The sequence below is a fragment of the Takifugu rubripes genome, chromosome 6 (assembly GCF_901000725.2).
Source record: "Takifugu rubripes chromosome 6, fTakRub1.2, whole genome shotgun sequence".
Lineage (NCBI taxonomy): Eukaryota > Metazoa > Chordata > Actinopteri > Tetraodontiformes > Tetraodontidae > Takifugu > Takifugu rubripes.
The window spans coordinates 11,280,435-11,306,308 of NC_042290.1; the positions used below are offsets into that span (position 1 = coordinate 11,280,435).

The following is a 25,874-nucleotide window of genomic DNA, read 5'->3' on the forward strand; positions in this document are numbered from 1 at the left end:
CTCCCTCCGTTTTCTGTCCAGCACTCCCTCTCCCTGCCTCTCCGTCTCTGACACACTCACACACACACACACACGCGCGCACACACACACATATATACACGCCCTCCACCCCCATCGCTGCAGTGTCTCAACTGCCTCGGAGCAAACAAGAGAGGATACAGAAGACAGACGCCAATAAGAGATAGAAAGAGGGACACTGACAGAGGGGGAGAGAGAGCGAGTGAGAGAATGAGACAGAAACATGAGTGTGTATGCGTGTGTGTGAGACTGTGCATGAGGAAGATATGAGGATGAAGCAGCGGGACTAAGGGTGGATTGCGAAGCGTCTCCCTCTTCCAGTAAAGGCTTGTGTGCAGTATCCTCCGTAAATGGATGCTGCTTTGTAAACACGGTAAGCTACCCTTCTGCAGCTTCTCTTTTTGTACTCGTTGGCCTGTGCTGGACACACACACACGCACACGCACGCACACAACGGGCATTTTTCCTGATAAAAAATGGGGAAGGTGATGTTCAGAGATGGCAAAGCAGGCAGCCGGTCCCGTCCCCTCCTCCACCCTGCTAGCTGTGTGCCAACAGACGCCGCTATCCTCCGCTTACACTTTGACTCATCAGCTCCCCAGAGCATCCTCCATTCTTACAGAATGCTTTTATTTGAAGGCAGCACTTAGTTCATGTAATTACTGTATGTAGGACAAGTGAAGTGTGTGTGCGTGCGTGCGTGCGTGTGTGAGTGTGAGGGCGCGCTTCATCCAGGCCACAAGCTTTTGAAATGGAGAGATGGTAAATGAGCGCAGAAGTGCCATCAGACAGAATCAGGTGTTCGGCACAGACAACTTTACACGGCGGCGGATGTGAATTTAGTGGGAGGTGTGGAGGAGAGCGGCGGCCCGGCCGGAGCCCATCTACACCTGAGGGACGTGGACCTCAGCGTTTATTCGTTCTGTCACTTACAAGGTGTAAGTGTACATCTGTGCATCTTTAGACCGTGTGTGTGTTGGGGGAGGGGGGGGGGGGGGGGGGGGGGGGTACGTCGGGGGGGCATGATGTGTAATATTCTCAGCTTCCTGCATTAAAGGGCTCCGGTCGGGAGCATGTGGACGTGTACACGCTGTATACGTGTTTGTGTTACATGTTGAGAGAGAAAAGCAGTGCAGGGAGGGGTCGAGGAGCTGGGGGGGGGGGCTGTTTGAGGCAGATGGGGCAGAGGGGCGGAGGTCGGTGCAGCAGCGGAGTGCTACACCAGAGAAAGAGGGGGAGATTCGGAAGTGTGGCTGAAAGATGCGGGGGGGTTGTTGACGAGACGGCCGTTCCCGAGCGTGTGACAGGAGAGACGTGGACGTGTGTGACAGCGCAGAGCGGCGCCCGCAGACATCTGAGTGCCCGGACAAAGATGGTGGATGAATTCCTCCGTCTCCCCATCGCAAACGCTACACGGATGCTCGTACGGAATGCTGTGTAATGTTGCATAAAGGGGGTTTGTGAAGGGGGGGGGGCGGATGGAGTATTGATCCCTGTCACCGTGCCGACAGATGGGACTCGGCACTGATGGGTGGTGGCGGCTGAATTTGCTGTTCTCGCAGGGAAATCTTCTGAACCAGAGTTCCCCATTAGCGTCTGCGTTGTTTTCTTTGTCTCCGGAATGTTGCGAAATTTTCCGCGATGCCAGCGTGTAGGCTGATAAAGCAACACCTCGCGGGGCGCCGCCGTCTCCAGGATGCGCCCACAATTCAGGGCGTCTGCGATGACATCGTCGGGCTGCTGATATCTCTCCCCGGCATCAGCTCCTGCGGTCCGGGCTGCACTTGGCTCAGATCAGTAGAGGAACCAAGGTCACATTCAGAGGGACAGAAGCTCCGATCAGCTCCGAGAGCTGCAGCCATGTCTGATTCTTCCTGTTTGGAGCCGGACCCAAAGGGAAGAAGCAAAACACAAAAACCCCCCAACATGAACCAGCAAACACGCACGGCACTATTTAAAAATGCAGCCTCCTCCCGCCGCTGACGTGTCGTTCCCTTTCTGGGGAAACGGACGCCGGCGCCGCTTAACTGACCTTCATGCGCCTCCACATGGCAGCGGTAACGGGACCAAACCTATGCCGGTTTAACCTGGTTCCACCTCCCACGTCGCTCGCTCCAGCCACTGACATGATGGCAGGAGACAGCAGGGGACAGGCCTGGTTTTAAAGTGACAGGCAGCGGCGAGGTAGGAGGACGGCGTCTGGTCCGGCAACCTCGTAGAGGAACACGCCAGCGCCTGCAAAATTAAAAGTCAGCTCTATTACAGTTAAGCACCGAGGGGGCCCAGCCTGGTTCCCACGACAGCGCGCGCCACACCGTGATTAATCTAACGTGTCATTTAATTGCCGTGGGGAGGAATTACCAGAGTGACCACACGAACCGTATACGTCCGTTTGGACATGATGAGGGGGTCAAACAGAAGACGTGCATTGTGAGCCCCATCAGTCCGGCCTCCCGGTTGGCTCCCGCTCTCTTAATTACTGAACTAGCTTAGGACAGAGTTTAGATAGAAGGAGGACTAAAACCTGAACCAACCCAGCGCAGGTAGGTGTTGGCGAACGCGGTCGGCTGGTTTAAACCGCCCCTGACAACGTGCACTGTCAGTTTTCTGGAGATGAGCTGATGCATTGTGGGTAATGGAACTCAAAATTTGGTCTTTTTCTCGCGACGTAAACGTCAAAGAGCCCGATACGCCGGTATCGGGAGCTGAGTGACGTTCAGGAACGTGTTGACTGGAACTCTGCTCGGCTGCTTCATGCAAAGCGGGAACGTCTCATAGAACGCTGTGAGAGCGCAGCCGCCGTGCAAACAAACGCAGCTAAGGGGTTAACGAAGGATCGCTTCCTTCAATTTAGTTACAGCATCATCTGACAGACATCTGCTGCAATAAAACTGTTTCCTGCCTTCTGAACAACCCATAATTGTTCATTCAAATGTTATTAAAGGATGATCCGGCGGGAGTGGGAACGCTGCCCGTGTAAGTCAGAAGCAGAGAGAAGGTGCGATTACATCTGTGGCCAGTGTGGTCCCCTCAGCTGAGGGGCCAGTTAGGAGGCAGCGCTTGGTGGTGCACGGCAACGGCCCCTAAAGTTGCTGATGTTGTGGTATTAGCAGCTAAACAGCATGGGGACCTTTGACTGTGCATATTGACTTTGAAATGATTAATTAAATGGCCTAAGCTGGAGTGTGCAATGACAATGGCTCTGCCCTGCTGGGCAGATTAAATTTCTGTGTAATTTAATTTGCGATTTAGACGCATTTTGCTTCAAACCCGGGCAGCTGCCGAGCTGAAGGGAGATAAGCGAAAAGCAGGAAATGCGCAGGACGCCCACCAAACCTGCATGTGGGGCAAAAGTACCCCAATATGGCTCCAGCTAAACAGAAGTGAGGAGCATCTTTTTTGGATTAGGGTGATCAGATGAGCTGAGTGGTGCTACTGTTGCTAACGTTCCAACCCGTTATTGACAGAAATGACTGACAACGTTTGAGTCCCGGTTAACATTCAATTAAAATCCTCAAAGAAAAACAATGTTTGGCTGATTAAAAAGCTGAATCCTGTTATCGCGCTTACAGACGTTGGAGCTTTGCATGCTGGAACCACTTTTTTTATCGAGGTGCATAAACCAACAGAATTTATTTTATGCCTGGTTAAGCATGAACGCAACAAGGGAAAGAATTTGACTGGCCTGCATCTGAGGTCATTGGGATAGATTTCTTTCTTAGCCAACATGGTAATTAGGTAAAAAAGGATGATATTCGTACTGGACGCACCACTCGGGGTTTAAAATTTCCTACATAAATGTAGCAATTAGAGTGTTTCAGACGTGGTGCGCCTGGGTAAGTGTGAAGCATATCTCTGTGTTTTGTGTGTCATTTGTTCCCACGGTGAAAGGTCAACGGTAATGACACAACTCCACACTGCGGCGCTTACTGACGCGCCACGGCACAGGCCTGAAACCGCCGTCTCAACCCAACAGAAATTCTACAAAGGGCTTAAGTGCAGAGAGCACGTCACAAATAACGCTAACAGCTAAATTCAGGCCGGAGCGGCTCTTCCTCTGGTGGCCGCGTACAGGGGCCGGTCTGTTTCTCTAAAGGGGGTCAGTGAGAGGGTCTCACGTCTGAGAGCGCGGAGCAGGAGGATAAACAGAGCAACTTTGTGTTCCATCGCACACACACACACACACACACACACACACACACACACACACACACATAACACTGGTCATATGACAACAAGGTGGTGGACAAGGGGGAGGCGGGGCTGGAGATGAGGGTGTGTGTGGCAGCACACCGCCCGCTGGTCCAGGGGTGTTAGCACTGGGAGGAATGAAACGAGGACGTGTTTACAGCAGGCATGCCAGGCTGCCCTCGGACTGTGTGCCCACATAGTGCGTCCTCGCCTTGTTTTGATAACACAGACTTTTAGGAATACAGGTGCGAGGAAAGATTACAGCACAGGAATCAGACGGCGCTCCCGAGATCACCGTTAAAATACCCGAAAGCGGCGTTCGGCGGCGACTCTTTATGCCAGCGTCATAAAGTTTTATTGATAACTCGTAAACTCGTGTGTGTGCAGGTTAATCAGGCGTTCAGCTCGCGGCGTGATCGCCTCACCTTATTTGAAGGGCTGACTTTAATATATCTCTGATGCCCTTTCACACACACGAGGGGCACAGGCAGCTAGCATGCTAGCAAAACATAGGTATGACCACGCGGGCCGTGGCTTGAAAGCAATGTATGAGGGGGGAAACTCTTTACTGGAATATCCAGGGAACGGAAAGTGTTCCAGAGCCAATGTGTGAAGCTGATTTGGTGACGCCAGATGTTGACAGGAAACAAAAGCTGATGGGTTGAGTGAGTTTGTTGACGCGAGGTTTACTGGATGCTCCTGCAGTTCGGGGGCTGCGGCGGCCTGCGGGCACTTGTGTGACTGCCAGCTGCACTCCCAGAACACAGACACTACACAGGTTGATTTGAGCAGTAGATCTCCGCTTAATAAGAGGAGGACGGTCGCCTGTCTTCATCCCTCACTCCAGAACTTCCTCCCTCGCTTCTCAGCTCTGCAGACACACCAGCGACCACCTAGTGCCACCCCAGCCCCTGGCCAGACGGCCTCCCCTCGCTCAGCCGGTGCACAAACATGCCATTGTCATCGCCGGCTAGCCTTGTGACTCAGTGTGACCCGCTAGATTGAAGTAGGAACATTAAACAGAGCATTATCACGAGAAGCATCAAGCATACAGAAACCTCACCCACCCTCCTTTACCCTCTCAACGGCCCACTGTTGTGTGGGAGCAGAACACTGCCCAGCATTGTTTTCCGTAATGAATGGGGAGTGTCCTCACATGTCTGCAGCATACAGGCATCTTTCTCAGAAATCCAGGGCGCCGCATCACACAGCCATTACATTAAACTGTCACACTAACAGTTTCGCAGGTTTACAAGAAGCGCTTTTCATCTTGTACTAATGCAGCACACTCTTATGGTAGATGGTAAGGAGATAAGACGTGGAGATAAATGCAGCCAAACCGGCACGCTGGGGCAGAGGAGCCGCCCAGAGCTGACCTTTTGCCCCAGTATAGGAATGCGCAGGAAATTTCCGGATCAAAGTGGAACTCTTGCATCTAACGGGAAAATGTTTTGTATCTAATGTGATTGGGATCACAAAGCGCCGACTCGCGGATCCGCGAGGGTTTTCAGGGACCAGACGGTCCTTTAAAACTCAAGTGACGGGCTCACGCCCTCAGAAGCAGGAAAACCCCACAGGCAACAGAAGAACACCCTGATTACAGGCTTTTCTGTGCAGTAAGCATCTAATAAAGGAGCAAATACGATGTGGTACATCAGGCCGGTTGGTAATTAAGATCATTATCAGTCTTATCTGGTGCTTTGTTGAGCAGTTAGAATTCTTAGAATTCCCCCCAAAAAGAGAACTTTAGGTAACTGGAGGTGACTACTGGGAGGAAGGAGGTCTAAATAATCAGAGGTTCCTCCAGATAAGACTAAAACAGCAGCAGAATCTCTCGTCTTCTGTCCCATCATTGAACAGCAGTGAGGTCGCCGCTCTGGCAGCAGCACGCCGTCGTGCAACAGCGCCACCTCCGTTGTGTTTAACACGTGACGTTGGTGTTGGATCGCCTCCCTCACGCCTGTAATCTGTCCAAACAACCCACCAGAATCTTCTCCATGTATGGGTTTTCTCCCCATCCTGCTATTAAACTGGACTTTAACTGGACGGATCACTGCAGCAGCGACTGCTTACCGCCACGCTCCACGGGTGGAACCTGAGCTCCTGCTGGTTCTGGAAGTCACGCGTTCCCCATCAGACAGGGATTGAGAGGATGGAGCTGGATTTAGTCCAGTCGGGCCAACCTCGCAGTCTCGTGTCTTCATGTTTGGAAGACTGGATCTAATATCTACCAACTAGTGATGCGTCGCGCTCGCTCTGCGTCACCTATCAGATTAATTACTTTATGGGTCAGATTGTTTTCAAGCTTCTAATGTAAAACAGCAGGTAGAAGCTGTCCTCTTCTGCTGAAATATTAAAGAACTTTGCAGCCATCGCTTGGTGAATGAGCAACCAAGCAGTGATAATATCTATAAATATTAACAACAGGAGCTCCGCCCACATTATCATGATGTCTTTAGCTGCTGGTGAGACACTGAAGGCAGCGCGGTGTGTTTATGCCGCGGTGGTCACGGACGATGTTCCGATGTTGTGTTTCAACCATCAACACTGGCTCCACCAGCAGCTGAATGCAGAGAAATGTTCAAATGAAGGCCAGGATCGCCTATTTGCAGCTCTTTATCTCACGTCTCCATGATGGAGATCGGCTTCCCGGATTCATTTCAAATCATGGTGGAAAGAATGCCAACAATGGCGTCTGTCTAAAAGATCATTATCCTGCCCCAACATCCATTCACCAGATTTTCTGTTATACATTTCATCTTTGGAGCCCGGAGCTGCTCTTTTTCTGGCTCCTGGACTCGACCGGGTCAGCCTTCAGCCCTGTGACGAGATGCTGACAACACAAGTCAAACCGCCGCGTTGTTGACCGATTTCCTCCGCTGACGGCCGAGGGTTCAGCCGGAGGCCCTCTTCGATCGTTGTGTGCGTTTCAGAAGAGCTGTTGAGCAATTCTGCAAAAAAAAAAAAAAAAAATCAACAAATCCAGATTGCAAACAAACACAACAAACACCAAGTGAACCCGCCTTGACAGCAGCCAAAGAGCTCGTAATTGTACGGTTTGATCATGGTTCCACGTCTGCTAACTCTTGACACAGAAGCATGGACTTAGGGGGATAATCTATGTTAAACTCCAGGGTTTTAGATATTAGTGTAAAAATCATTCTGCTAGATGATTAGATTGAGAGCAAGACTTGGTCACTGTACACAGACGCTGTCCAGACAGATTTAGGTCTCCCAGTAACCTCTTCGGGTCACGCAGCCACTGGAAACCAGCCACTCAAACATCTGCTCTGCAGAAAGCCTTCATGCTGCGCAGCTGATCATCAGGCATGTGAGCTGATGTCAGCGTGCACACACACTGCAGTGATTCTTCTTTATGCACCAAAATCACAACGCCGAGCGGTTTTTATGCAACTTTACATCACGAGACGTTGACACTCATCTTAACCCTTTAGCCCAGTGCAGCTCCTGTAAGCTAACTATCAACAAACGACACATATCCATTAACGTGTTTAATACCAAGCTAACTTTTTAGCAGTAGCTCTTTTTGGGTCTATTTGGTTTGAAGTACCGTCAGTAAAGTTCCTGCTGTCTGTTATTCTCATCTCAGTCCTACTTGGAATTCAAGCCTGTTGAGTGCAGCGCCCCACAAAACCTGCGTGGCTCATTCATAAACCATGACAGGATCACTAAAAGGGCAGCTGTGCTGCTCGCTCAGACTTTACATTCATTAAATTAGCGCTTTTGCGTTTGTTCTTCCTCAGCTCTGACACCTCACAGCCCGGCTCGCCTACATCTGCCACGCTCCTCAAACACATTTAGTCTTGATTGAAATCGCTCGTCTTCAGATGGGTCGATCCCAGGCCCTCAAAACTGAGCTTATCCGCAGGAATCGTGCTAAAACGTCTCCTACGTTCCATCCGTGAAGGACTTTCTAAAAACTTCAGTCCAAGTAGGTCAACACTACTGTGCGTGTGTGTGAGCGTGCACCCAGGCTGTGCACGTATTGTGCAAGGCATCGCGTCTGAATTCATCGTGTGTGCAAGCAATAACGTTCAGCCTCTGATGGATTAAAAACACCTAAATCTAATGTGACCAGCCCCAGATTTTAATAACGTTCCTGTGGACTCAACAACCCTGCAGGTAGAGACAGTTATGAAATGGAGAGTCACCGTGGCTACGTGCACCCTCTAATAAAGAGCAGGATTGTAATTATTTGCTGCACGCTCAATTAATAACAGCAGTCAGGCACCCGGGAGACGGATGATGTGTTGGAGGAAAGAAGGACTTGGTTTAATCCCGGCTATCGTGTTACCTCAGCCGAGATGTCGGCCTAACGGCTCTGCCATCACGCCGTCCTCTGGAGACGTTTACGTGGACGGAAGCGGCAACGCTCTGCTGCTGCTATTCAGAGCTAGCTCAGCTTTACGTGGGGAAACGGCTCATTTCCCTTTAAAGACATTGGTGTTCATTTCTGTTCACGCTACTCAAAGTTACAAGCGCTACATCCTGCCGCGTTCTGCTCCATTTGGGAGTTTATAGGTGAGCAACAGCCCAGGATGTTGTTTCCTATGCAGTGGGCAATATTAATAAAGGAATTTTAATCTGAGAATGATGTACAGGTTTCACGCTGCCGGCGTCCTTCTCAATTATCTAAAGTGGTGGAGCTCCGGAAAAGTGTGGAAATGCAAGTGCTGCATATTTCTGAAGCGGGAGGGGAGCCGAGAAAGGCTTTAATGTGTTTCACAGGCCCTTAAAATCAGTGATGTGCGCTAACTGGTTTGGCTGGCTGTGCCATTTTGAGGGGGTAGTCAGGTGCCTGGAGCCAGGAAACAATACTTTCCAGTCTGTTTGTGTTGTGATGCTTTGTTATGGCTTTGTTCTGCTCTGTTTGTCCTCTCAGTCATCTGAAGAGTGGACCTCAGTCACTCAGCTCCGAGGAAACGCTGGCTCCCTCGCTCTCGCTGACGGCTTTCGCGCACTATAGTTGCGCCAGAGAAAAACTAGGCCATTGTACGCGTTCACATTTGTTGCTCAGCAAGTGTACGCGGCGCCCTTCGACGTACATGCATTTATCACACGATCCCACAGGCTCGAGCTGCTGCGAACGAGCTTTCACTTTAAATTCATCATAACAGCATATTATATTGAACGCACGTCCCCAATCACATTAAAATTCAGAATTAGGGTTATTAAGGTGAAAGCATTCTCTCCTATTCCCAGCCAATATTTCACTGAAGCAGCAGGAGGACGTCACACAGCGCCAGATCTGTCCGAGGGTGGTGTGGAATATTGAGGACAGGAACACTGGTCTCCTGCCCATCAGTATGGAAGTGTGAGGAAGCATACGAACCTGCTGGGTTTTAACATGCTAATTAAAAAAAACGATTCACCGTTAACACTAAAGTCTGTTTCTCCACCAGGTTTTATGCAAATGTTTGACCTTGATTGTGTATTTATGATGGGGGGGGGCAGGGTCACACCCATCTGGCAAAGCTTGTGTACAGTTGCATATTCAAGCTCTCCCTGGAACGGCTTTAACTCGATTTGCTGGACACAAATTAGATTTTTGTTTGTTTGTTTCCTTGTTTTTCAAGGCAAAGAGACAGAATGTTTCCACAGCACGTCATTTTTATTTGCAAGTACCGGTACTGAATGTTTTTTTTTAACTTAGCTCTACTCAGAAAGATGATGTTTCAAGCTGTCCAGGAGATTTCCTGTATTGCCATAAAACACAGATGTCACAATCAAACAATCCGGGATTTAATAGGCTGATCTTAGCGAGAAACTGGCAGCAGAGGTGAACAAAACAAACGCTCCAGCTTTCCCGGGCAGGACTGGAAAGCTTGAAAAGCTGTCAACTGAACCCGAGTGTCAGTTGTCGTTAAAATCTGAAGCCGAATCAGATAAATATCTAGAAAAGAAGCAGACGCGCAGACCCCAGCCTCTCCCGCTCGCACGCACACGTCGATCCGTCGATCGGACGCGTGAGACAAATGAAGGAGGACACGGTGTCTTGGGAGCGAAATTGTCCTTGTCTTGCGTCCAACGCCACATCTGCCTCACGGGTTAACCCCGGAGCCCAGGCCGTGTGTTTGATTGACAGCTGTCCCTGATCGTGTCTGGATTTGTCTCAGTCGTGCTCTTGTCTTTTTTCTTCCCAGGTTTCTGGACACCTGGAACCTTTTCGATCGTTGGGAAATCGGGAAAAAACGAGAGAAGAGGCCCATTACTGAAGTGACTGCAGAGGCCACACACGAGCCATGTGGGATGAGAGCGTAGACGCTTCATTTCAGCCCAAACGCACTCTCGCCTGACACACTTCACCTCCGCAGACGTCACTGAGACCTTACGCTGAGGGGCCCCCTGCTATGAACCCCGGCTCTCGTGGTTTCTCTAGGCAGTCCAAACCCGGTGCCAGGCGCTGTTCCGGCACAACCACAGCTTTGGATTCTGCCCACCCTGGACTCAGAGGCAGCCTCCGATCAAGAATGAAGCATTTTTGAGCTCTGCGTGGTTTTTAAATCGGTCCGTGGTGAAGTTCCGACCCAGAGCGAAGCCCTGCCAGAGTTCCAGGGCCGACCCACCCACCCTCTTCATCAGGAATCGCGCTCCCATCCAGCAGCAGCACGAGTTCCTCTGTGCTCACCACGTGGTGGAGGACCATGGGCTGTCGTCAGAGCTCGGAGGAGAAGGAAGCGGCCCGGCGCTCGAGGCGGATCGACCGCCACCTGCGCTCCGAAAGCCAGCGGCAGCGACGTGAGATTAAGCTCCTGCTGCTGGGAACCAGCAACTCGGGCAAGAGCACTATTGTCAAACAAATGAAGATCATCCACAGCGGAGGCTTCAACCTGGAGGCCTGCAAGGAGTACAAGCCCCTCATCCTGTACAACGCCATCGACTCGCTCACCCGAATTATCCGGGCCCTTACGACGCTCAAGATTGACTTTCACAATCCCGATTGCGCCTACGATGCCGTGCAGCTCTTCGCCCTCACCGGTCCGGCTGAGAGCAAAGGGGAGATCACGCCAGAGCTGTTGGGGGTCATGAAACGCCTTTGGGGTGACTCAGGGGTCCAGGAGTGCTTTCAAAGGTCCAACGAGTACCACTTAGAGGACAACACGGCCTACTACCTGAACGACCTGGACCGCATCTCTGCCCTGGAGTACATCCCTACCGTGGAGGACATCCTGCGCTCCCGTGACATGACCACCGGCATCGTGGAGAACAAATTCACCTTCAAGGAGCTGACCTTCAAGATGGTGGACGTGGGCGGACAGCGCTCGGAGAGGAAGAAGTGGATCCACTGCTTCGAGGGCGTTACGGCAATCATATTCTGCGTCGAGCTAAGTGGCTACGACCTCAAACTCTACGAGGACAACCAGACGGTAAGAAAATGCAGAGCAGAACACAGGTTGCAGGAAACACCAGTGAACCTTCTGCAAACCAGGAATTAGGCTGATTTATACAGGCTGTGGACCACAGAATTAGGAAGGCAAAGGTGTGCGTTTCAGGAGAACTCTCCAGAGGACAGCGCGCGGCACACAAAGGCAACGCAGACAGAATTATCAAACCTTGCCGACGGAATCGAAAACACCACCAGAGAAAACCTGCAAACCTGTAATTGGCCACACAGGACTGCAAACAGAAAACATCTAAATGAGAGACACAGACGTACTGAAATGATAAGATGATTAATCATTTGTTTCTCGGTATCAATTCTGGAGCCAAAGATGCCCTTGTAAGCTGTCACATCATAGTTTGTATTTCAGCTGTTAGAAACAGGGAGGAGTCAGTGGAACCAACCAGATAAATGAATTCAATGGTTCTGAGAAAGGAACAGAAGAGAAGCCCGATCTGCCGTCTCATTTCCTCTGTCAAACTCAGGGATTACTGAGGGATTTGCTTCATGCACACGTTTCATTCAGCTATCGACTAAAGTTATTCCTGTTATTTTGTGACAACTGCATTGTCTGATGAGCAGTTCCATATAACTGGACCCATGTGTTGATCTATTTCTACATTCTTCTCTTTATACTGAACCTAATTTTACCCCATTACTGTAATTCATCCACATGATCTATGCTCACCCGCGGCTGGATGATGGATTTAGCAGAAATGGCAGAAACGTGTTCGCTCAGCCTTAATGTTGGGAGCTATTTAAAATGGCTGAATGATGCTGGTGGCGGCTGCTTCTCCTCGTTATGGTTGTGGAATTTCAACTATTCACTTTCCATAACATATCCGTCTTTTTTATCTCAGTGTTTTGACATATTTGGGGGAGTTTTTGCTTTTCTAACTTTTTTTTCCGGGGATAATGGAAGGTCTACAATAGATAATGGTCTACTTATTTAGCCCCGAGCAGCCATGAGGGGTCGGCTATTTTTTGTTTCTTCTCAGGCATGATACTGGTGACCCGGATTAAACAGGGCGCACAGTGTGCCAGGTTGGAACATGAAATCAATTAGTTTGAAAGGGTAAAAATAAAGTCTGAGGAAAGAAAATACAGTATGGTGTTAATTGAGTTCACAGGGAAAAAAAGTGACAGGCTGTACCTGTGAGAATTAGCAGATCGTGGAGGCGCGGCACAGCGACGGGAGTTCACAGGTGCTGAAAGGGAATAAAACAAGTCATTCTTCGAGGAAAAGAGCCCACAAAAACAATACAGGGGAGGCAGCAGACAGGGGGAGGCATCAGAACACTCGGCGTGCTGCAGAATATCATTTCCTGGTGAAATTGTCATTTCCACGGTTTGTTGGTGAAAGCCTGAAAACGTTTTCAGACGCTCTTCCTTGTGTCTTTGCTGCCCTGAGTGGGCTCACCTCGGCCATTTACAAGTACTAATATTAATGCTACATCTGATCCCGGCGCCCAGACGGCCGTATCTGATTTAAATGAAAGACTTTCATGGAAATATGGCCTTTGAGCTCCATTAACCGCATTAACCGATTTAGAAAGTAGCTGAATTAGTCCATGTGGTACAGCCCGCGCTTTTTTTAGACTTCGAACTGTGGCTGTGCCGTTTGTGTTGACGGTTGCGGGTTGACGGACAGATATTGTTGCTGTGGACTCGGGCGGGGAACCTCTTCGACCTCCCATTATGACCCTTGCAGTTATTTAGGCCAGCCTTCTCGCTGTGGGTCAACCGCCCCTACCATTGAGCCACCGTGGCCCCGAGGGGGAGGGTGCGTCCCCATCGCGGTGTTCGGCTCACCTTGCTCAATGTCGCGTCAAATATTTGTAATTACGACCGCAAACGGGCACCTGACAGCCGTGACAACCGCTCAGACTCACCGTCGGTCCTGCTGCTGTGAGAACAACACCAGACCGCAGCAGAGCGCGTGTTAATCACCGCGGGACAGACATCCGACGCACGCAGCCAGCGGTCCCGTGCACGTCGCAAAAACCGTCCCCCTGAAAATCCCCGAGGCAGCAGAAACTGCACATTTACAGCAAACAAACTAAATATAAATATTACTGTGCAGGTACGTCTCTGCAGCCCCCTTGACACTGACTGCGGGTCAGCTGACACCGCACTGCTGAACAGCTGTTACCTAACACACGGTGTGGTCTCCACAGGCGCCGTGCACTTACAGCAGAGGTAAAGTGTTTGCATCCCTGCACTGTGCATCTGGTTTTCTGGCTCAGCTGAGCAGGAATACGACCCTATTTGCGAGGATGAAGGCTCTACAAGATGCCCGAGCAGTGCGGGATCATGATTGGCCACAGGATTCAACGCACGCCCGCACGTACGTGTGCTGACACAATTCAACGCCGGAAGAACAGCAGGCAGTGAAACAATGCCCCAGATAGTCGTTACGGAGGACCAGCTATCGGGATTTGATTAAGCTGGTGTTTGTGTTTAATTGCATCAGGAAGACGTATAAAATAATAATATATAATAACTCTTCCACTCTGAAATGGACAAAAAAGCCCTGCGAACGTCCACCAAGACATTAGTGTCACTTAAAATGTGAGACTATGAGGACCCTGGTTTGTGTACCAAAGAAGTTAACCTGAAGGAGTTTCTTGGTGCTGTAACTGGAAGAGGGATTTGTCCTTATACATCCGATACAATCAGAATTCTGTTGGCAGCTGCAAACTAACGTCGATGGGAGGCACACTAAAGTTGTGTGTACCAACACCCATTCACTCCAGTTGGCATCTGTCCTTCCCATTCTTTGCCTTCCATGTCTGCACCCATGCGTCTCATTCTAAGCACAGGCTTTTCCTAATCGGGGAATCATTCGAGCTCGCCGGCGCTGTGTGACGCAACAGCATTCCCACATATTCCTGCACACCTCGCTCTGCCTTCTCGATGGTTCAATCGTAAAATCTGACGGCAGGTAACTGCTCGCAGTGCGTAGACGCTTCCAGGGACGCAGCCACGGTCCAGTCGAACCGCAGAGGCTCGCATCATGTCTGGTATCCCAACTCTCAACTTACATCCATAGCTGACCCCGTTCCCCGATCCTGATGACACACAGAGAACCGGCAGTGGGTTGCAGCCGGAAGCTTTTTAAATTTAGTAACAAAAAAATAATAGCGATGGGAACAATTTGCAGTATGTGTTTTCAGAGCTGAGAACTTCATCACATGCTGCCCCAACCATCACCCCAAGGTCAGTATCAGCGAAACCATTCATGGCTGTGGTGGACGGCGCTTGCTCTTCTTCTCCTTCAGTCATTGTTCTGCATGTGCTCACATATTTGGCTGATTGTGCTCACATATTTGGCTGACGTTCGCCTTAGAGAACCTGCAGATTCTACTTAATGGCGCCAACGGTTGGTGATTATTTGTGGTGGCTATTAAACATATTTCGGGTATATTTCAACATACATGTCGATGTAAGATTGATGGGCACGAGGGGCTCTAAAAAAAGGGCTTTTTAAATTCAAATAGTCTTGATGTCCGTTTTTTACTGAAATGAAATAAAATAATGCCTTATTACATCCTAGTAAAATTAAACTTGGACGCTTCAAACATCAGTCGGATGCAGAAAGTTCAGCCTCAGTACAGCAGCGCGCACAGGACAGAATATACACCAGAATAATTACAGTACAACATTTACCCATCAAACCATTCCCTGATGCATTTCCCATGTCCCATCCCTGTCTTCATAATGAACCGGTGGCCATGGTTACCGTTGCTTAGCAACAGGCCAGTGAAATGCTCCTAATCCTACGCTGTTGACAGTGAGCTGTGACTAGGAAAGGCAGGATGAGAGGGGGAAATGCGCGGCGGGAGGAGGGAGGGGGGAACAAACAGCGGCGCTGGAGAGAACAGATAGGTGAGGAGAGGCGTCTGCATGCCTGCCTGAATGTTCATGGATGCATTATTGTGTATGTGCAGCGCATGGTTACATGCACCAGCTGGGGCTGAGCGACCGCGGCGGTTCTGCTCGCGTGAGAGGGAAAAAAACCCGGCGAGGCAGGCGGACATCAAAGAAGGCTGCAGCATAACGTTTCTGCGGTGGCAGATATTATAGGAATTAATTACCTATCGAACGAACCACCGGGGTTCAGCTTTCTAAGGACAAAGTTTATCGCGCGAACGCCACTTTTCATCACGCCACCTGTCCCCAAACACTGAGGCCAGTGTCTTAAATGATTAATGTGGGACGTTGTCCCTCACGTGGACACGGCGCGTTAACTGCCAAGACAGAGATCAAAAGCATTTTTTACTGTGAGACAGAAAGGCGTCATGTGACCTGACCTGTCACGTGACCTGATAGAGTATCAAAGTAAAAAAAAAAAAAACACCACAGCACAAAAGACATAAAAGAGCGCTTCCCGGACAACGCAATTAGACGGAGGGGGGGAGGACACGCCTTGCGAAAAACATGGTGTCATCCCTGATGATGTCAGCGGATTCAGACAATGATTTCAGGATCAGAGAGACGCACACACACACGCACACACACAGCACTCTCTCCAGCTCAGCCGTAGCTTTGTTCATTTAAAATGTCTAAAAATGTCTCTAATCCGTGGCTGTACGCACCGACAGCCGGTGCCGAGGGGGAACTGAAAAATCTGTAGGTGTGAAAGGAGTCGCCACGACTTAATGCTTCTTAAACTTGCTCCCCCCTCCGTCATCACCAAACTCTGACTGCACGGGTGCTGAAATGGCCGGGCGAAGAGACGGGAGGCTCCCCGGGGCTCCGCCGACCATCTCCTGCCAGGCGCCGCCGGCAGCAGCCTGGAAAGAGGAGTGTGGTGCAATCGGCCTGATTGATTTCATGTCGTGAAGGAGCCAGTTTTTGTCCCCACAGACAGGAAAGTGTTTGGATTTATTCACGATAACGGGGGTAGATATTAGGCCTGCTGAGAACCTGCTGCGTGTAAACAAGATAAACAGTAATTGTTTAGGTAGAGGCAATGAGCCGTTTAAACTTCTCATTAAAATGAATCAATCGGTGATTAGACTTGGTTCATTTAAGTTGAAACAATCGAAGCTCCTCTTTTATAGACAATACGCCAGGCTTAAAATCAAACGGCATCTGAGTGATTTCTCGAGACGCTTTTACACCTCTCACAAGTGAAAAGAACCGTCCAGCTGTGCTGCGCGTCACTGGTCCCATTAGAGGAAGTCGGGAACTCGCGCCGCCCTCGTAGCGTCTGTTCCTGACGCTTCGGCGGGTCACATGCAAACCGGTATCCTGCCGGACGTAGCTCGAAACGCCACGGCGGTTCTTTTATGCCTGACACAATGAAGCAGATCCAATCCTTCTGCAGTGGCGGGGACAGAACCACCGTCTGTGTCCAAAGTGGGGGGGGGGGGGGGGGGGGGGTTCCACTTAGCTTGGGGTGAATCTGAAAATCTCCAACATTTATAATATTTGAGTTTGCGATTTGCCCCCCCCCCGGGGCATGCTTGGGGCCTGGCTCTGGGTTTCTGTAAAGCCCCACCTTATTTAGAATTATTATATGAATAAAGTTGAAGTGAAGGTGGGTCGTAACGTTCACTCATTCTCCAGATGAGATTAGAAGAGCAGCTCTCTGCAGAATCCTTCCATTCAAAAAAACAAGAGGTTTAGTGGACTCTGCGGAACAGTCGAGCTCTGCCCGTATGAGGCTTCGCCCAATTCTTTGTGTTCTCTGTGTCTGTTTGGTTCGGCTGCGTGGATCTTGTGATTCGCTCGGAGCGTCGCGCTCTGTAACCTTTTAAACAACAGTTTTCCTCTGACAACATCAGAGTCACAAGCTGCTGGCCAGTTGCCACATACCAGCCACATCCAGATCAACCCCCTTTGTTTGTCCACTGCATCCATGTCACATGTGCACTTATCATATGGAGCAAGACCTGACGATGCCGTCGAAGCACGCGGGGGGGGGGCTGCGTTACGTAAGGGATCAAAGTGAATTAAACTATCTCGTAATCAGGTGGACAGAAGGGCAAATGTGTAATGAGCAATGAGGATCTGTCCTTCCTGGCCAGATGTGGAAAGTCTGCATAACGTGAAAGCATCTTCAGCGCCCCCTGGCAGCAGGCGGCAGTATGGCGCCCTTTCTCACGTCATCTGTCCTCCATGACGTCAGGCATCTCCCCTCAAATACACGCATACGAGAGTTCAAACGTGGGTCGTTATCCGCCCCAGTCCCAAATCTCTGTCGGCGTAACAGAGAACAGTTATCTCCGACTGGCGCCTCTTACCTTCATCATTCTCATCTTCAAATCATTCCGAAATCTCTTTGTCAAAGAAAATAGCATACCAGCGACATATTGGTTTGTGACAGTCATGTGACGAGGACAGCGTTGTTGTGGAGGTTACCGCAGGGTCGAACCACCCGAGCTCCGGTTTTTAACCGCCTCCCTGTCTTTCCCCGCAGAGCCGCATGGCGGAGAGTTTGCGCCTCTTTGACTCCATCTGCAACAACAACTGGTTCACCAACACGTCGCTCATCCTCTTCCTCAACAAGAAGGACCTGTTGGCGGAGAAGATCAAGCGCATCCCTCTGACGGTGTGCTTCCCCGACTACAAGGGTCAGAACACCTACGAGGAGGCCGCCGTCTACGTGCAGCGGCAGTTCGAGGACCTCAACCGCAACAAGGAGACCAAGGAGATCTATTCCCACTTCACCTGTGCCACTGACACCAGCAACATCCAGTTTGTGTTCGACGCTGTCACGGACGTGATCATCCAGAACAATCTCAAGTACATCGGGCTGTGCTAGGACCCGAGGCCCGGTGTGCCGGGACGGGTGGGGGTCGGCCCGACATTGGACTGGACGGGGAAACGGCGCGTCGGTTGGCTCGGCCTCTTCGAAGAGGCGCAACCAAGAACCGCAGAGGAAGAGAGGTGGTTGCAATTTTAGTGTTGCGGCGGATGGACCAGAGCCGAGGAGGGATTTGTACCCAACGCGTTTGCACTGAATATGAGTATGCAGAGACACCCACACACACACACTCACACACACACACACATCCTCATGTTTGCTCACACCCGAGATCAACAGTGGAGCGCTTGTTTGACGGGGCCAACACTGGAAGTCTCAGACAGCTACTCCCACCTGCCTGCCAGCCCTGAGCGAGCGGGAGCACTCTCTTTTTTTTGATGTCTTGTCATTTTGGTTACATTTGTCTATTTACTTTTATTTGCAAGAGTCAATTTAATGCTGCTTTAAGAGACAAATTCTGACAGAGTCCAAGTTTTCTGTTGGACTTTCACCCAAACCAAGGTAGCCGATGAGCGTGCCCGAGGTGACCGCCCGCCCGCCCGCCCGGGCGGAGTCTGTGTTTGTGTTTTAAAAAAAAATCAAAAGTTAGCAAAGACGATGTTACAGCGTACCTGCCCGAGAGGGGAAACTGCCAGCGTGAAGCTGCAGTGACGTCCGTTTTCCCTTCACAGCCCTTTCTGTTCCGCCTCTCGCCGACGCGCCGACGTTGTTCTTTTCCCATTTCACCTCTCTCTTTCTTGTGCTTCAAGAGAAAAAAGGAAAATGTCTCTCAAACCTGAAGTATATTACCAGAAGAATGTTCCACTCCACAAAGTTAAAAGTATTCTTTGCCATTATTCCAGTTTTAAAGAGACGACAAAAAACAGTGCCAAGATCAGATTGTAAATAAAACCTGATCCCATCCATTTTGTTCCTTTTTTTCTGGTTTTGTTTGTTTTTGGTTTATGGACAGATACATTAAAAACATGCATGATTTTCTTACTTTGGGATACTAATATATTTTCTTTGGGAATGTGTTCCCCCCCTTTTCCTATAGGTTTAAATAATATATTCCCAAAAATATATATATAAAAGTCCAACACTGTGTACGGTTGTACAGTCAGAGAGGAATATATTGGAAAGAGCTATATCAAGAGCTATGTGATGATGATGATGATGATGATGATGACGATGATGATGAAGATGGTGATGTGACAGTGTTGGGGTCACCGGAGGACGAGGCTGTAGAAAAAAACATGAGAATGAAGATGTTCAAAGTTGAATCTTCCGTGCATTATAAGTGGATCTTGTGAAGCAGCCAGTCAGTGTGGTGTGTAAATATGCTGTAAGCTACACTCTGTTCAAACTAAATGAAAATAAAGATTGAGTGGGGAGGCCGGATGTGAGGGAGAGGGAGCGAGGGAGGGAGGGAGGGGGGGGGAGACCCGCTCCTCTCCTCCTCTCCGACGTTCGTCATCGGTGCAGGAGATGATGTGCAAACTCAGTTAAGGGCTTCAAGCTTGACTTTACAGGACGTCCACCTCAGCAAAAGACAAAACCATTTAAAGAGTATAAAAAGGACAATAACTATGAATAAAATGACTTATGCAAATTTTCACGGTGTAGTAAATGTGTTTTTGGTGGGCGGGGCCTCCGCGCCGCCAGCCGGCCGAAACCAGCAGAACACGCCGTCCAGAACCCGTCTCCCGAACGATGACATAAACCGTTTGCGCTCGGCGTACAATGCAGCTACCGGGGCGAAAATAATCCTGACATGAAATATGCGATTCGATTACCCGTGAACGAACCTGGCCCGTGTGACGGGGTGACGGCACACGGTGCCGCACACAAATCCCTCTGATTAGTGTCTTGACGGGGTCTGTCAGCGCCCCTCACCCCTCAAAAAGGAGCAAATTCAGTGTCACACCGCTAGTGGAAGCTATGTGTGTGTGTGTGTGTGTTATAGATGTTGGCAAACTTGAATCGGACATCTGCAAACAGCTGCGAGGACGCGTCTCCAGATGTGCTGAGGACATAATCCCGCCCCTGCAGCAGAGATCCGCCTCTTCTTTATTTTCTCCCAGAGAAATGTGCTGCTCACCGGACGGCCAGACGACAGACACGCGACGCTCCCACAGAACGTTGCAGCGTCGTTTCCCGACTCACTGCAAACATCTGGAGCCAACAGCAGAAGTATTAAATCCATAAATATCAGGGATAAAAACCATAAACAAGGAGCTGGCTGCTGGTTTGATGTAGCTGTGGCAGCACTTCCTGTTAGGTTATGTTGCTTCTTTATCTCCAGATGTTATTTAATAATAGATGAGTCTTCACGTTGAAGGACTGCTGATGGTTTTTAGGACTGTCGCAGCGTGACGGAGGGTCATGTGGTGTCCGTCTCTCGCGGAGTATTGGGCAACAGCTGCTCGACAACGATGAACACGTATTAAAACTGGCTCGTCTGAAGACCGGAGCGCCGCTCAAACCAGGTCTTGTGACTGTCATGTGAAGGAGCCGATCAGTCCAAAATACGCATAAATGAGGAAAAACTAGGAGGACAGATGAACCGAGCCACAGATCTCCCCCGGACCATTAAATAGAATCTACATCGTTATTTATAAATTCAGGGTGTTTGGTTTTATGTCTGAGGTGCTTTTGGCTTTGGACCAGTAGCAGGCGTGCACGGGCGGGATCCATCCTCTTCACCTGGCCAAAGCTGCACAGCATCTCTACTGGTGCCTGTAGCCTCTGACCAGTCCGACCAGCAGCCTGGTGGAACCCCCTGAATCAACCATCTTGACCACAGAATCACCCGGTTTCCTCCCACACTACCCCTCCCTCCCCTCCATCAGCTACCCTGTAGTCATCTGTGACCTCGGTGACATGACCGAGCCTTAACGAAGTCCGAAAAGGTCCCATGAGCGGACTTAGCTTCTTGCAACCCCCCTCCCCCCCACAGCCCCCCCTCGTTGATCTCCATTTCCTGACCGATATCATCAACCCCTCCCTCACATCTGGCTGCAAACCATCTGTCTGTTGGGGACACTTTGTTCCTTGCAAAAATCTACTCTGAGCTTTACAGGTTTTATCTCTTTGTTTTATTTAGTCCCACACCACAATCACAATCTGCTGACTAAAATCAAACCTGTTAAAAATATACATGACGCCCCACAGATTAGCAGCCACGTCAACATTCACCTGCACCTCTGGACTGGGGTTGCAATTACACGTTCAGCCAACAGGGGGCGATGGAGGTTCCAGCGTGGGAACAACAGCCACAAACTATTGAGGACGAACCAATGAAATAAGGGTCCAGTAGCTGTTCTTTGTGTCCGCAGCGACCCGGGGCCCGTTTCTGCCAGCCCTGTTCCAGTTTTGTTGCCAGGAGGCGGCGGGCAGAACCTTCACATGTGACAGTGACCGGCTCCTGTCATCGGCGGTTCTCCCTTAGGACCTCCACACATGACGGCAAAGCCACATTCCTTTCATTTTAATGTTGTCAGCTGGATTTAACAAAGACGCAGGTCTTCCTCCAAGGCCGCCGCCGGCACCTGACCTCAGATCAGGCCCATTTCCACTCAGCTTGTGGGCCGTTAGGTAAGATATGAGTCCGCATTCCTCTGCTAAGGTGAAGGCTTCCCCGTGCTGACCTGAAGCAGATGCTGAGATACCGATGCTAACGTGCAGCAAATCGGAGCGATGCTAACAGGGGAGCAGAAGCAGCTCGGCGGCCAGAATTGTGCGGCTAATTTAGCTGCTGAGACTGGGAGCCGGGTCTGGGTTCCAAATGATATCCACTGAATTCTGATTTGGTAACAGGGTTAATGTATCGCTCCGCATTTCCCCGTCATGTGTTACACGAGTGCCCCACTGGATAATTAGCTATTTATTGCAGCCCATAAAAATAATCATTTTCTTTCACCGTTGTTCTTTTCCACAATGATGACGATTATTGTCATTTTACAGCTGTTGATGATCAGCAGACTCGAAGTTTAATGTGGAGGGAGAAGGGAACTATAATTACTCCTTTATTCACATGTAACCCAATCAACTTTCACGCCTATGGCCAAATTTGAGTCACAGAGTGTGTATGTAAACCTCTCCATGATGCATTTGTGTTTAAAAGCTCGCGTTCCGTTGCATAAATGGAACATTTAACTTTATATCAGCATGTTCACTCTGTAATTTCAACTGAAACAATCTCAGTTCTGTTAAACATGCATAAATCATCTCTATTTTTGTTTCTACACAACATTATTCTCCAGAAAACTGCTCTGAGTAGCTCTGTACTGCAGCATTACCTCAGGGCCTTTTCATTTTCAGGGTCCTGGCCTAGTGTTTCTGCCCTTTCTGCCCTTATTCACCCACTGCAGCAGATTTCCTGAATCCCAAGATGATCCCGGCCAAAGTAAAGGTGAAGGCATCAATCACTTGAATCCAAACATGGTCAAAAATGGTGACTCCTTCCAGAAAATGACCAACCCTGATACGTTCTCCAGGATAAATGGAATAAATGATGCGGTGAATTGATTTCCTTTTTATCTGAACCTGATCTTCACTGAAATCTCGGAATGCCGTTGAAGCTGATCCCCGACTTTACCCCGCTGACCTTGTGTTTTATGACCAAATCGAAGGCGTGATTAATTTCCCCACCTCCTTACGTTCCATGACTTCACAAAGAACACAAAGATATTATTTCACAGATGAAATCCACCTATAATTGATGGGCTTCCAGGCTTCCAGGCTCCCAAACTCTGGGCAGTGTGCCGTCCCGCCGTACTTTATTACACTGTTCTGAAACGTCTCTGTTTCATCACTTGCACGGTTTAACAGAGCCCTATTGATCCTTCTCGCTCCTGGTTTATTCATTTGTAGTATCAGTGAGAGTTTTTCCACATATAAACTCATCAACCTTCTGTTGCTGTTGGTTTCTCTCGAAAATGTGGGAGACGAAAACCAAAAAATACATATAAAAAACAAAAAAAAACAGTGGTTGTTATAAATAGTCTAAATGGTCTTACTGCGTTAGCGCCATCTACTGGTGCGTTCTGTTCGTCATTTCAATGCGTGGCCTCAAGGACCGGGGCTTGAACCAATAACCTTTGAATCACTACACAAACTGCTGAACGGACTTCTGGTGTCCCAAAACCCCAAAAATCCCGACATGGAAAAAAGCCTTCTGCATCGTTAGGTTGCGTAATTCATCTTGTGTCCTCACGTGCTGCATTTTCCAAAGCAATTGTGTATTTAATTAAATTGCCACACTCAAATTGCTACATGGGAATCTGGTTCCGGACATATTGATTAAAGCAAGGAATTGGATTCTAGAGGTCCAGAAAAATTCCAATTAAGCCGCCATGTAAAGGCGGCTGTTCCCGCTGATGGGTGTGTAGGAACAACATACGTGGAAGGACAGAGCTCCTGTGCCACAAACAGGGATTTACATGGACTAATTGTTTTTTTATGCTCAGGATTGTAGCTGTAATAACTAGCAGTGGTGCTAGCGGCCGTTCCTCTCTGAGAGGAGGACACAGTTTGTGGGGGGGGGGCGTTCAGCGACGGGACAAGGATGATACTTACAGCTGCTGCGATGAGGAACAACATCATGACCTTAGTAGACATGGAATCATCGACATCCTGGGCTCTCCATTAAAATGTCATTCAGTTATGACAAATGTACCAAGATTCTGTGGAAATGAAGAATTTAGAAGGAAAGAAGAAGAATATTCACTCTTCCTGAGGTCTCCTCAATCTGAGTAAAGTAAATGTGACTGTTTCTGCTAGTATGAGGTGCATCTACCAGCTCATAATGAGGTAAAAATGGGACATTTAGTGTGTGTGTGTGTGTGTGTGTGTGTGTGCGTGTGTGTGTGTGTGAAGCAGAGGTTTAAACGGTTTAAATGATTAAATAGTCATAAACTGTGGGCATGCAAAAACTCAATAAAATGTCCTTTTATTGTCTATAAATAAAAAATCATTTGAAAACCATTTCCCGGGAGCATTTAGCTCCACATGTTGTAACTTCTGTGTTCACATTAAAGAGAAGTTTTGTTTGCTTGAACAGTTTAATTAAAAAGTTACTCACTTTTGAATGGAGCCTCGGTTTTCCATGTTGTTGCCCGTAGTTGTCTTCTTAAAAATCAGCATTAATCGTCCTAAAAAGTAGTTTTTAATTTTGTCGTAAAAGAACAAAAATATCTTTTTATCTTGATTTACTGAGTATAATTAGATTATCTGATATAACTCTATTAGGAATAGCATGCTTGCAAAGATAGCAAATATTTCGGAGGAACTCGCCGCTTTTAGACAAACTTTGCTAATTATACATTATTTTCGTGATTATTATTGTACTTATATGGCTTCAATAACTTCTCGTAAACAGATAAACACAAATATTTTTGCAATTGTTTACCGTCAAAGGTTTTTCTCCTTCTTCTCGTTTAATGATGCGCCGTTTTCATACAGCTGTGTCACTGCGCCACCTTGTGGTTAATATTTATATTGTCGTTAAAAGAGCAGCTATGTCTTCGTGTTTTATTACTTATTATTACTTGTAAAAATTGTAGTGTAAAGCGCATTTGTATTGTTTTTATTCGCTCATGCATGAAACATTTTTTTCCTTTTTATGCTCCAGTTGTCTGGTGTTTTTCCCCACATTGCTTTGCCGGTTGGACAGTGAAATTTTCTTAAGAGACAGATTTTCAAAGATCAAAGCACAGAGTACTTTTGTGTTTACTGCAGCTGCAGAGGAACCCTCGCTTCATTTTTCATGTGATCGGGCATTGTGGTCATGATATACTTGACACCCTCACCCACAAAATTAGCCCCAAGACTTTATAATTAATCACAATGAAGTTATCTTTTCACCCTCATCTGATGCCCTGTGGTGAATACAACAATATCCTCAGTGTCTGTCATGGTTGCTCTTATTAAAGTCCTCGTCTACATGTAGATCACAGGTGAAGGATGTTATGATGGGGCTCAGCAGCTGCTCTAACATGTTTACTCTCACCTGTGGTGGTTGGGAGCGACGGGTAGATGCTGCTGGGCTGCATGAGAACTTCCTGCACTAACTGGGAACTTCCTGCTCTAACTGGGAACTTCCTGGACTAACTGACGCCTGGAAATCCGTCTTTGTAAGATGATAGTAACAATCCTCACCAGAGGTTTCCTCTGGCTTCCACGCGCCAGCACATTTTTAAGAATACTGTCACGAATACTTGGCTCAAGGTAGCCATGACATAAAATGGGAAGACCAAAGATGAGGATTTCCAACCCAAAATAATATTTATTAAACAAACAAGTGGAATTAAAAAAAAGGAAAAGTCCAAGTAATCACAAAGAGGGAAAACTCCAAACCCCTGCGGTCGTTGGGCTACGGAACGTGACAAGCTCAGGGCTCAGCTGACGAACTCCACTGCAGCACTCCAGATAGGACGAGAGGCTCCTCCTCAGACGCAGGTCTTTATACCTGAACCCGTCAGGCAGCCAATCCCAGCAGAGAGGTCA

The 25,874-nt window shown here is 48.8% G+C and overlaps 1 protein-coding gene and 1 long non-coding RNA gene across 4 annotated transcripts; one reads left to right on the forward strand and one right to left on the reverse strand.

Moving 5' to 3' along the window:
* gnaz (guanine nucleotide binding protein (G protein), alpha z polypeptide) lies at window positions 1-19,981 on the forward strand. 2 transcript variants are annotated; one of them, XM_003965568.3, is made up of 3 exons: window positions 1-391; window positions 10,374-11,597; window positions 18,039-19,981. In XM_003965568.3, exons 2-3 carry the CDS (start codon window positions 10,875-10,877, stop codon window positions 18,381-18,383), a joined length of 1,068 nt encoding a protein of 355 aa, XP_003965617.1. In that variant the 5' UTR covers window positions 1-391; window positions 10,374-10,874; the 3' UTR covers window positions 18,384-19,981. The 2 variants fall into 2 exon arrangements, with proteins under 2 accessions (XP_003965617.1, XP_029693347.1); XM_029837487.1 differs by lacking the exon at window positions 1-391 and adding an exon at window positions 1,056-1,441.
* LOC115250157 (uncharacterized) lies at window positions 1,448-24,833 on the reverse strand. Of its 2 annotated transcripts, XR_003888724.1 has the most exons (7): window positions 24,778-24,833; window positions 24,451-24,520; window positions 23,946-24,052; window positions 18,998-19,128; window positions 12,765-12,819; window positions 2,051-2,253; window positions 1,448-1,892 (listed from the first exon to the last, which is right to left on the reverse strand). It is a non-coding gene; the product is annotated as an uncharacterized lncRNA (long non-coding RNA). The 2 variants fall into 2 exon arrangements; XR_003888725.1 differs by lacking the exons at window positions 1,448-1,892; window positions 2,051-2,253 and adding an exon at window positions 6,825-7,160.
* Between the last annotated feature and the right edge of the window lie 1,041 nt (window positions 24,834-25,874).

Bases quoted from the DNA above. Each gene is read 5' to 3' on its own strand.
- gnaz (XM_003965568.3), top strand. From the start codon at position 10,875: ATGGGCTGTCGTCAGAGCTCGGAGGAGAAGGAAGCGGCCCGGCGCTCG. The intron at 11,598-18,038 runs GTAAGAAAATGC...CTTTCCCCGCAG, and splicing joins TCTACGAGGACAACCAGACG to AGCCGCATGGCGGAGAGTTT.